The sequence below is a fragment of the Pipistrellus kuhlii genome, unplaced genomic scaffold (genome assembly GCF_014108245.1).
Source record: "Pipistrellus kuhlii isolate mPipKuh1 unplaced genomic scaffold, mPipKuh1.p scaffold_m20_p_5, whole genome shotgun sequence".
Taxonomy (NCBI): domain Eukaryota; kingdom Metazoa; phylum Chordata; class Mammalia; order Chiroptera; family Vespertilionidae; genus Pipistrellus; species Pipistrellus kuhlii.
Window position 1 is genome coordinate 45,668,436 of NW_023425551.1, and position 11,554 is coordinate 45,679,989.

Here is an 11,554-nt window from a genome sequence, read left to right on the forward strand (position 1 = left end):
TTGGTGCACGGCCTGGCCATGCTCTGTACCTGTGATCTGAAATTTACAGCTCTTCTCCCGCTTCAAGTAAACATCAGGTACTTAGGTAATTAAATGTCAGACCCGGAAAGGTCTTGTTTATAGGAGAGTGTCAGCTTTCAGGATGTTGTGCGTACGTCTAGGTAAAATTACGTAGAAAATGCCTGCGTGCTCTCGTTTCATAGGCCGGCCTTGAGGCCATCGCCGCCTGAAAGTGGCTCAAAACTAAAAAATGACCTGAGGGTTGAAACAAGATAAGATCCCACTGATGTCACGGTAATTACACGGAGTACCATTCAGCCACTCGGTAGATTTTGCTGCTGATCCCTGGGCTTTAGATGCAGGTGGGGATATGCAGTTTTTATTTTTCTGCAGGTATAAAAGCAGGTGAGGACTTTGTTGAACTGCAGTTACTGAGAAGCCACAAAACGAAGCTAAAATTCTTCAGACCCACAATCAACTGTACCCCGAATACATCCTGCAAAACGTCCGGAGGAAGGTAAAGTAAAATGGGGGGGAAAATTGGGGGATTTTAATTGCGTGAGGAGTTAAATATTTGAGACTATAGGGGAGCGGCGTTTACACATTCTCTTTCCAGCACTGATGACTGAATTAGGCTGTGGTCTATGATCACAGCCTAAGATGCTATCTCACAGAAGCCAGAAACCAAATGTCTCCTGCTGAGATGTGTGAGTGCCTGTCAGTATCTAAAAAATTTCCTCAAGAAATGCTGGAGTCATTTGAAAGGCATTCTTTTGAGTGGCTTCCAAGGGGTCAGGCAGAGGGCGAGTAGACATTACGTAAGTTACTGATATTGTCTTATCAGTTTTTAAATGATCCATAACTGAGAAAGCTGCCTACTGAGAGAGCAGCTCATCTGTTCAGCTAAAATGACATAGCTCCTGATACGTTTTGAATAGATGTTCTTGTCTAGATTTGAATAGTAATACTGAAATCTCTTGAACATCGTTTCAATTTTTTTCCTCCCATAAAATGCTACAAAAATAAGAGTCAGTAGTATTTCTCAACTATTACTGATGACCTTGCCATTCTAAATCACTTGCCCAAGTCTGATTGGTTTGTCCTTTACTTTCTGGGGAAATTTGAAGACTACTGAATACATGAAGGTCCTGCACAAATGTCAAAACAATAAAATACATGTTCTTTATTCTCATTAGTTTTTCATCTCTTCATTTTTATGTACCCAGACTACCAAAGCTGTCAATGTCTGCAGGTGCATTTATTACAGCATTCATCACTTCAACTTATAGTTATTTGCTTCTGGGTCAGATAGCAGGAAACATTCATATTTGTATTACTTATATTTTGGCACAATGCCTGACATGTAGCAGGTAGTTATTCAAAGTTTCTAAATCTTCCAAGTGTTCAATGTAAATCTTAAATTTGGCACTTAACAACATTGAACGTTTGCCAAATTACCTCAAACTCATCTTTTTATTTATTTATTTAAAAAATATTTTACTGATATATATATTTTTTTTTTACAGAGAGGAAGGGAGAGGGATATAGAGTTAGAAACATGGATGAAAGAGAAACATCGATCAGCTGCCTCCGGCACACCTCCTACTGGGGATGTGCCAAAACCAAGGTACATGCCCTTGACCAGAATTGAACCTGGGACCCTTGAGTCTGAAGGCCAACGATCTATCCACTGAGCAAAATCAGTTAGGGCCAAACCCATCTTTTTATCAGAAAGAACACACTAATTCTCCATATCAAAGAATGGATGAGGGGACTTGAGATGGATCTTGGGAGTGTTAACGAGGGTCTCCTAATCCATTTTCCCAATCTCTCAGATATTCCCTGTCTACCTTGGAGAAAACTATCAGTGAGGGTGATAATGGGTCTCAAGGTCACTCTAGTGCCTGGGAACAATGTTTGAATGTCTACTTGGTAAAACTAGGAACCTGGAGGAGGATTATTTAAGTTGAGGACTGGAGCATGGGATCATGGAGACACTCCTTGCTAGACTGATAGTTCAAAACATGCCACAGAACAAAGTAAAAACCCACTTACTGCAACTAGAGGGCATGAGTAAAGAAAACTAGTAGACATGGCCACTCCAAGCTGAATTTCCTGACTACTGACCCCAAACCCTTTAAATTCGTGCACCCAGAGACAGGGGTGATCACTTGGTGGGAAGCAGAGGTGAGTGAGCCTGCTCAGGGCTCTGCTCTGTGGGCGGTGGTGGAATGGAGGATCCCAAACGTTCTGCTCTCCCTCGTGACATTCCACCTTCAAACCTTTCCTCAAGCTGAAAACTATTGCTGTCTTCTCTGGACCAGGAAAGATGCTAAAACTTACAGGCCTATTTTCTGTTTAACAATTATTGAATACCTATCTCATGCCAGACTGTATGCTGGGGATTAAAGGCTGAACTTTCAAGGTTCCCTTTCATTAATCGCTGTTCTCTGAAGGGGCCTACTTTCCCCCCCGCCTTGGTCGCTAGCTGGGTTAGATGAGGTAATGAGGTGAACTATTCGGTTAACCCTCTAGAAGTCAGTTAGATTTAATCTGTTTTGTTAAAGAATTATGCCTGTTATCTTAGCAGTCATAAAAAAAAAAAAAAAAAGTGCTGTGAGTAAGCTGGGCTACCTGGTATGGAGAGTAGAGATGAGTCACCCCATCTATCACACCATCAGGAAAACGGGAAACCTCACCGTCTGGCAGTGGGGAGCAATGGCAGCATCTTTGTAAGTGAAGGGCAGGATGTCACATTGCACCAAAATACTTACAGTCTTCTTAGAACAATCTTTTACAATATATGCATATGTATGTACATACACACATGCCCACCTATTTTTTTTAATCTAATATAAAAACACACACGTTAAATTTGCCTTGAGGTCTTTCAATAATGGGATAGGCCAAGACTACAGATTTCTTAATCCCGGCACTTTTTAAGAATTTGTGTGTGTGATAAAAACAGAGCAGAGGAGCTTCAGAGAGAAGCTCCCTCACTGTTCATTGTCCCATGAGGTTTTACTGCTATGGTAGGTTGTACTTTCCAAAGATGGCCACAAAAATATCTCTCAGCCTACGTTCCTTCTGCAAAGATAGACACTCCCACTTCAAAAAGTGGTGTGTCTGTCTTTGTACCCCATATGTGTATATATATGTGTGTATGTGGTGTGTATACATATACATGGGCAGCTTCTTAAAAGACTCTGAGGTAGATGGGCTGAGAGAGAAGAAAGGCAGTACAGGACAAGTTGAGAAAACACAGTTTCTTGGATTCAGATAATTCTGATGTGGCAGGTGGCAGGAGCTAAGGGCATGTTCAGTGGACGTTAGAAATGGACTGTGGGGTTAAATGTAGAGTCTGTGGTGTCTACCCAGAATACTAAGAGGCTGTGGTTAGCACATCTTGATTTAGAGCGTGCATATTTTTCAAAATAACATAAATCTCAGCTGAGTATTATTTTTTCTGCCCTGGTTTATAATGTTTTTCTTTCAGATTTCAAAACAAAAAGACATAAAGGTGATTAGCATAATAAAAACATTTATTAAAATGTTTTCAGAAACACCTAGAATTTAAGGGTTAGTCATTTTCTGCTTGGTTAATCTTATTATTATTTTTTAAAATTAAGACAAAGCTGTTTCTGTTGTTCAGCAATGCAGACTTGGGTTCTGTTCTTTTCAATCTTCTCTTTCTTTTATCATAAAGCAAATTCTAAAATGTGGATTGACTTTATGCTCTCACATTCAGCAATCTTGTTATAAATGCTTTTTCCTGAATTAATTTGACATATATTCACTGCATAATGCTGAATTTTCATAATATATGAGCTGCAATATCAAAGCACAAAAGTGGTGCTAGTTTAAAAAGGAAACCACTTTTAATTCTGAAATTTTCTTTGTGGCTTTGTACATTACTTAAGCAGTGGCTCTCAAACTTTTTGGTCTCAAGACCAAAAATTATTGAAGAGCCCAAATATCTTTTAAAAATCAAGTTATATTCATCAATATTTACTGATTTAGAAATTATGTCAGTAAAAGTTTCAAAATACTTATTCTTTTAAGAACAAGAACATCAAACCCACCATATGTTAACGCAAATAACATAGCTACACTAATAAAAAAGAAACATACAAATTAATAATCACTCTGCTATACACACAAGCCATGCCCACCAACCAATCAGGAGTATGCAAACTAACTTAACTAAGATGGCAGCCAACCATGGAGTGGGAGCAAGCAGGAGGCCTGGGTTGCCTTGGCAATGGAGGAGGCCAAGCAACCCCTGGCTGGCCCTGGCCTCCACTCAAGGCTACAAAGTTTCAATTATAGAAGACAAATAAATCCTAGATACTTGCTTCCAGCTAGCCCTGGCCTCCTCTCAAGGAGGTGCTGGGGAAAAAAATAAAAGAAAAAGAAAAAAAGAATGCCTGGGACCTTGGGTGGCTGGGGGGTGATCAGGCCAGGATGTGACAGCAGGGGCCATTGGGGGTAAGCAGACCAGCAGGGGGGCCAGTTGGAGGGAGCAGGCTGTCAGTGGGGGTCAGTTGGAGGTGATCAGAACAGTGGGGGCCAGTTTGGAGTGAGCAGGCCAGCAGGGGTGGCAGTTGGGGGTGAGCAGGCTGCAGGGGGGGCATTTGGGGGCAAGCAGGCCAGCAGCAGGGTCAGTTGGGGGCAAGCAGGCCAGGATGCAGAGTGGTTAGGTGTAACAGGCAGGCAGGTAAGCAGGTGAGCAGCTGGAGCCAGCAGTCTCAGATTGCAAGAGGGATGTCTGACTGCCGGTTTAGGCCCGATCCCTGTAAACCGGCAGTAGGACATCCTTCGAGGGGTTCCAGATTGGAGAGGGTACAGGCAGGCTAAGAACAACTACCCCTCCCCCCTTGTGTATGAGTTTCGTGCACTGGGCCTCTAGTATTTATAATAAAAATGACACTTTCCAAAAACAAAAAAACAACAACAGAAAACAATGAGAAGAGTGGCATTGTTTTAGCTTTCTTGCAAAAATTTAAAAAGATTGACCTAATAGAACATAGCTACATTTGTATGTGTTTCTTTGTTTAGTCTGTTGCAATATCATATGTCATGTAAGCTCTAGAAAATTTCTTTGAACACTCATGAGAGTATCAGAGGCAAATAGCTTCTTAGTATTATTATGAAAATCATTTTAACTTCTCAGATCCTCTGAAAGTGTTTAGGGCCCCCAAATCACACTTTGAGAACCACTGACTTAGGATATTTACCTAGTTCATTATGGCTGAAGATAAAGCTAATAGTTACTTGTGTATAAGTACATACATCAGATAGAAATGACATGCATATGTTTTAGCCTTAACTATACTCATACAGCCTGTTTTTCTGTATTATAAACTGTTAGTTTTACTGTTTGACAGATCATTCTTATGAGATATAAATGTCTAGCAAAACCATGGTCGTATATGTGAGTCTACATGAAAAATAACTATAAGTTTTGATTCACATGCAACTTTAAATTTCATTCTGAAATGTCTTTTTTTTTTAACTTTTTGTTTTGAATAAGTATAGATTTAGAAGAAGTTTAAAAAAAAATGTACAGGGAAGTCCTGGCTACCCTTTAGCCAGTTCCCTCAATGATAATATCATGCTTAATTACATAGTACAATGAGAAAACCAGGAAATTGACATTGGTACAACCCAGGAAGGTTATTCACTAGCATTGTGTGTGTGCGCACGCGCGCGTGTGTGTGTGTGTGTGTGTGTGTGTGTGTGTGTGTGTGTAGTTCTATGAAATTTTACCCATGTACAGATTAGTGTGACAACTACCACTTCCAGATACAGAGTTGTTTCATCACCACAAGGATCCCTTGTGCTATACCCCTCATCTCCCTCCCGAACAAACTACACACAAGGACAGTGAGGCTTCTTTACAGGATATTTAAAAAGGAAAATTTATTGTTGCTGTCATTAAGCCCAATTCTACTGGCTGATGTGAGTAATGAGAAGATGCAAATTCCCACCTCTTTCCAAAAGACAAATTGTTGTTTTATCCATGGCTTCAGAGTATATTGGGGGCTGTACACAGAGGGATCAAGGCACTGGTGACTGTTCTTAGTTGCACTGTTAAAACTACTGATTGTTGTTATGACTGGTAAGCCAATTTTAGAGTTAACTTTCCCCCCATCCTGTTTTGCAGAAGAGCCATGGATTACTACAGAAAGCACGCCGCTGTCATTCTGGCCACATTGTCTGTGTTTCTGCACATTCTCCACTCCTTTCCTGACGGAGAGTTTACAATGCAGGGTGGGTGACCCCACTTGTGTGCGCAGCAATAAGAAAACCAGATGTGCATCAATAACTCCACTAATTACATAGCGACCTCCTTTTCAAATGTGGTGAATCCTGGCTGCCGGATCCATATCTAGGAACTTGCAGATTGTGAACATAAATTATGTTTCGATGAAAATGATATCTTACATATCTATTTAAATAGCAGCCTGTATATTCTCATCTGAAATACATTCCTTTATCTCAGTTTATAAGCAGCAAATGTTTCTTATTCAATGTAGCTCAGTTTTGGTGGGCTTTTTTTTTTTTTTTTTTTTTTTTTTTTACATTTCTCCTGGAAGATTTGAGAAGAAAGATGAAGTTTCACAGCAGTTAATGAGTGAGAAAGGCAAAATCCTATTTATGCAGTAAATTTGTTTTTGCGGTATTGTTTGAAACATTTTATAGAGGAGCTGATATAATTCCATCTGCTGTGAAGTTGTGAGCTAGCCTTGGTCCGAGTTTTTCTCTAGACAAGTGGTAATATTTTAATCCCAGATCCCGCATGCAGCTGTCCCCTCTAATACCAGGCTCTCTGCTCTCCCCAAGCTTGCTCTCTGACATCATTTTCTCTATCAATATTTGGAGTTTCTTTGGGAAAGAACAATAGTAGATTTTAAAGGGGAAAATAGTTTGCCTTTGGGCAAAAGTCTCCTTTCAGATGAGCATGATGTTTTCATCTATCAAACTGCGTTTCCTTAGAGCCATACTATTAGTCCTGGGCTGGGGAAGTCATGCTGGGAGAGAGACTGCTGCTATTGAGATTTTCCATGAATATCTGTCAAAATTGTTTCTCCACAGAAATAACTCCAATTCATATAATTAGGTAGTATGTGTGAAGATTACATATACAGTATTCAAAAAGTATTTATTTATTCTAGTCCCTATGGAAAAAAGTCTATCTACCAGCCCACAATAAGGAAAAATGTATAGTTTCTTTTTGAATTGTGTATGGATTATTTTATTCTTTGCCTTTTCTTTTTTCCTTTTTTGGCAATAGTTTGCCCAGAATGCAAGCTAAAGGAGAACAGATACTTCTCTAAGCTGGGTGCCCCAGTTTACCAATGCATGGGCTGCTGCTTCTCCAGAGCGTACCCCACCCCGGCAAGGTCCAAGAAGACGATGTTGGTCCCTAAGAACATCACCTCAGAAGCCACATGCTGTGTGGCCAAAGCATTTACCAAGGTGAGAACCTAAAGGCTTCCTAACAGTCTAACCGAAGAAATGTCCCCAGTGTATAGTCATGGGGTTTAATGTCAGAGGCATCTAATGACACATCCTTGTTGGGTATTAACGCTGGGAGGGGTTGCATTTGTCCTTTTTATTCAAAGAGTCAGCAACCTTGTGGGTACAGGCTGGTTTTATTTAGAATGAAGAGAGTAGGGGCAGAGGTAGTGAGGAGAGAGTATGGGAGAGAGTATGATGCTTACACAGTGCACATTGCGTGCACTCTCCTTTCAGAGTCAAAATATCAGAATGGGAGGAAATGCAAATCTAACAACATCTATTTAGCTCAGCTGGCTACAGATATTTTTATTTAACAATTTTTAATTTTGCCTATTGTCTATCATCTACCTACCTACCTACCTACCTACCTATCTATCTAATTATCTGTTTTTGTTTTGTTCCCCTTTAGGTCACAATAATGAGAAATGTCAAAGTGGAGAACCACACGGAGTGCCACTGCAGTACTTGTTATTATCACAAATCTTAAATGTTTTGCAAAGTGTCATGTTGATGACTGCTGATTTCCTGGAATGGAAAATTAATTTGTTCAGTGTCTCTGGCCTTGTGAGATAACACTCTCCTTTTCCTCACCACACCGCCTTGGACATGCTTCAAGGAGATACTGCAGCTTTATTGCTTTTCACTCTCCTATAGGATAATCAGTAGTTAGTTCTTTTCATTTGGAATGAAATATAGTATTTAGCATGACTATGAAAAGCTGGCTCTGCTAGAAATAAAGTCTTTTAAATCATCATTCTATCATTGAATTCTAATTTTTTTTCTTCAAAGCTTAAAGCCTGTTGATTTTGATAGAATTCATTGAAGGAAGTGAGCCCAGGGGTGTGCTGGAGCCACATTCACTGAGTGACCTGACCCTGGAGAACCTTGTTCCCACCGAGCCTTCCAATAGCAAGGAACCTGTCAGCCAGGGGGCAAGTTACAAGTCATTGGGATGAGGGAAGAAAACATAAATTGCATTTTTTATTCATTTTTATAGTATCCCTTGATGGTTGACGAATTTTATAAAAGTATATACATTAGTATGTAATTATACATATTTGGGGATGTACCAACTCTTCCTGGTAGAAGTTTTCCATCAGGAACAAAACACCACCACAAAACACTGCCCCATAGTTTGGAAGAGACAAAATCCTTCCCAGCCTGAAGTTTCTATCCACTTGCCTTAAGTCTAGCAAAAAAGAAAAGGTGCATCTTATTCGTCCCTCGCAGCCAGGTTGTAGCCGAATGGGGTGGCTCAGGAGAAGATACCACTATCCTTAACTAACAATGGGCATTGCTCTGAAATTCCAGCGGCATCAGCTTTTACCTGCCACGGTTAGATCTGAGTGGGAGTGAGTAAACGTTCACTGTGGGCTAGAGGGAGAACCAAGTACTTTCACTCAGTCTATGCAAATGCTTAAAATACGACATGCTTCAAAGGCACCTTTGTTGGGAAGTTATACATAAAGACAGAGATTGTTCTTCTTATAAATCATGCTAGTCAGAGATAAAGTTTTCAGAAAAAGTTTCCAGTCATCACCAATTTGTCAATATTCCATTTCTGAGTGAAAAGCCCCTTCTTAAAAGTTTGGTAAATACACCACGTGTCAGGGTAAAAAATTAAAATGAGAGCATGTATTTTATAAGAAGCACTGAATTCCATGTGATCATATCACTTCACTTATTTATTATCATGTATTTAATGTTTAGCAAGTGCCGGCAGATTGTTAGATCATGGGGATTCAGAGATATCAGGGTTCTCTGGAAGACAAGATTGAGAAAAAATGAAGCTTAATTAGAAAGAATAATGGTGCTGATCATTCAAATATTTAACAGGTATTCAATGAGAGTCTTCTATGGGTCAGGTCTTGAGAGCTTGTTTGGATGAGTCAGCAGGAGAAGAAATCTGCCAATACACCCTTGACTGGAGTGCCCTATGGGATCATCCCATTGGACAGAGGGGATGGAAGAAGTAATGAGAGAGGAAGAGGATATCCTCATGGTCAACCAGATCAGCCAAATCAATCCTGGTGAGCATGAGGGTGAATGTGTTGGCCATATTTGCCTCCCATCTGGCCACGTGCCAGGCATCGTGCTGGTCCTGGGAAGGCCAACGTGAGTAAGATACAGACCTGCCCTCAAGCAATTCACAGTCCAGTGGGGAAGAGAGACATAAACAAGGAGTTAGAATCTGGTGAGATATCCGCTATTGGGAAGGTGTGGAATTTGATGGCATAAAGGAAGGAATGGCTAACCCTGGTTCTTCACAGAGAATTCATAGGGCAGGTGGTTCTTGAGTTAGGTCTATCACATGTGTCAAACACAAGGCCCGCGGGCCAAATCTGTCCCGCCAGGCCTTGCAATGTGGCCCGCACCATGCTGTCATCACTGCACTCCACTGCGTTTCCATCACAATGACAGTTTATGACTGTTCAGTAAACCATTCGGCCCGCGATTTAGGCTGGATTTTAGATTTTGGCCCCTTCTCTGATTGAGTTCGACACCCCTACTCTAAGGAGTGGGTGAGCCTGTCTAACAGGCAGCGTGTTCAGTGATACGGAGCTCAGGAAAGGACTCCAGTCTGGAGGTATAGGCATGAGGAGCCAGTGGAATCAAAACCACAGGAGTGGCTGGGATTGCTCAGGAGTGTGCGAGGACGTGAGGAAGAGAAGATGCTGGACCACCAAGGATGGATTCTGGACCAGTCTGGCTGAGAAAATAGGTGGCCATGTCTTTTGGGATAATTAGAAAGCTCTGACAGAGGCCTCTCTAGAGAAAAAGATTATAACCTCAGAGACATAAGCTGTGAAGAGAGGCAGATACGGAGGCTGGGAATTTTGCTTCAAGTCTATCTGTGAAAAATTATAAGGATAATAGAAGTAGAGCCAGCACATGTTTGAGGGATGCTTCTTCCAGAAAATGTTCTAAAATTCACCTCAGCCAGAGGGCTGCATGAAATTCTCCTGTTTGAGATTCCTTCCTTATAGCTAAAACACAGTATTTCAGTCACCTTCCTATAAAATAGCAACACATCTGACTGAGGCAACACACTTGACCATTAATACCACAAGGTAAGTTAATACTAGTCTGTACTAGTCTGTTTGCACTGGGGGTCCTGGATCCTGAGAGAGAGAGAGAGAGAGAGAGAGAGAGAGAGAGAGAGAGAGAGAGAGAGAGACAGACACTGGCAGAATTGTAAAAGGATAGACCAGAAGCAAGACTTCTGCTATTTTGTAATTGTGTCAAGAATTGACTATGAGGAGAAACTCCTAAGTGATCACAAGGGTGTCACTGATGACGAGGGCTCAAGCAGGAGGTCAATAAAACAAACAGGGCCGGCTCCTGTGCCTCAGCCTGTCTCCTGGGAGTGAGAGGAAAGGGCAGGAAAATATGAGCGTGAGATAGAGGACAGGGAAGAGAAAGAAGAATGAGGAGGGTATAAAAATTTCCTTAGCAGAAGGAAAATGAGCGAGAGAGAAGATGGAGAGGCTGGAAGGGCTGCTGGAGGAGTCTGTAACTTCAGAGGAGGCAGACCTGGCCGGAAGCAGAGAGAGAAAGCCTTGACTCTCCTTGCTTCCACCTCCCCCACCCACTACTGTCAGAGTCTGAGTAGTCACCCAGCCAGGACCTCTAGCCCAGATGAAGCTGTTGTGCAAACGGAAAAGGATGCCCTCTCTGGGCAATGCACCTGGAGTAAACGCTTCGTGATTAAACGGCACAGAAAAGTGGTTATCAATCAGTCCTTCACCCTTGGCACCTTTGTGTAATGTGCAAACTGTGCCATCTTACATGACAGCCCTGCCCATGATCTCTTCATCCTAAAAGGACCAATTTGGAGAGATCACATTTTAAATTGGTAAGAATCTTAGTTGACATTGAAGATCCCAAATACTGATATCTTCATTATTCATATACTGCTGGGAGGAGAAAATATTCCCCACCAATAGCTCTGTGTTGCTTTTGCCATCTATAGGGGAACTAGATGAGCTGCCCATAATCTGATCCCAATAGGAAAATAAAACCAAAGAAC

The 11,554-nt window shown here is 41.3% G+C and overlaps 1 protein-coding gene across 1 annotated transcript; it reads left to right on the forward strand.

Moving 5' to 3' along the window:
• The first annotated feature begins 209 nt into the window (after window positions 1–209).
• CGA (glycoprotein hormones, alpha polypeptide) lies at window positions 210–8,278 on the forward strand. Its single transcript, XM_045572864.1, has 4 exons — window positions 210–517; window positions 6,167–6,273; window positions 7,298–7,482; window positions 7,934–8,278. Exons 1-4 carry the CDS (start codon window positions 357–359, stop codon window positions 8,009–8,011), a joined length of 531 nt encoding a protein of 176 aa, XP_045428820.1. The 5' UTR covers window positions 210–356; the 3' UTR covers window positions 8,012–8,278.
• The last annotated feature ends 3,276 nt before the right edge of the window (window positions 8,279–11,554 follow it).

Excerpts from the sequence above, each read along its gene's own strand:
- CGA (XM_045572864.1), top strand. The coding sequence starts at position 357 with ATGCAGGTGGGGATATGCAGTTTTTATTTTTCTGCAGGTATAAAAGCA. Across the intron at positions 518-6,166 it reads TGCAAAACGTCCGGAGGAAG|AAGAGCCATGGATTACTACA; the intron begins GTAAAGTAAAAT and ends CCTGTTTTGCAG. Across the intron at positions 7,483-7,933 it reads TGGCCAAAGCATTTACCAAG|GTCACAATAATGAGAAATGT; the intron begins GTGAGAACCTAA and ends GTTCCCCTTTAG.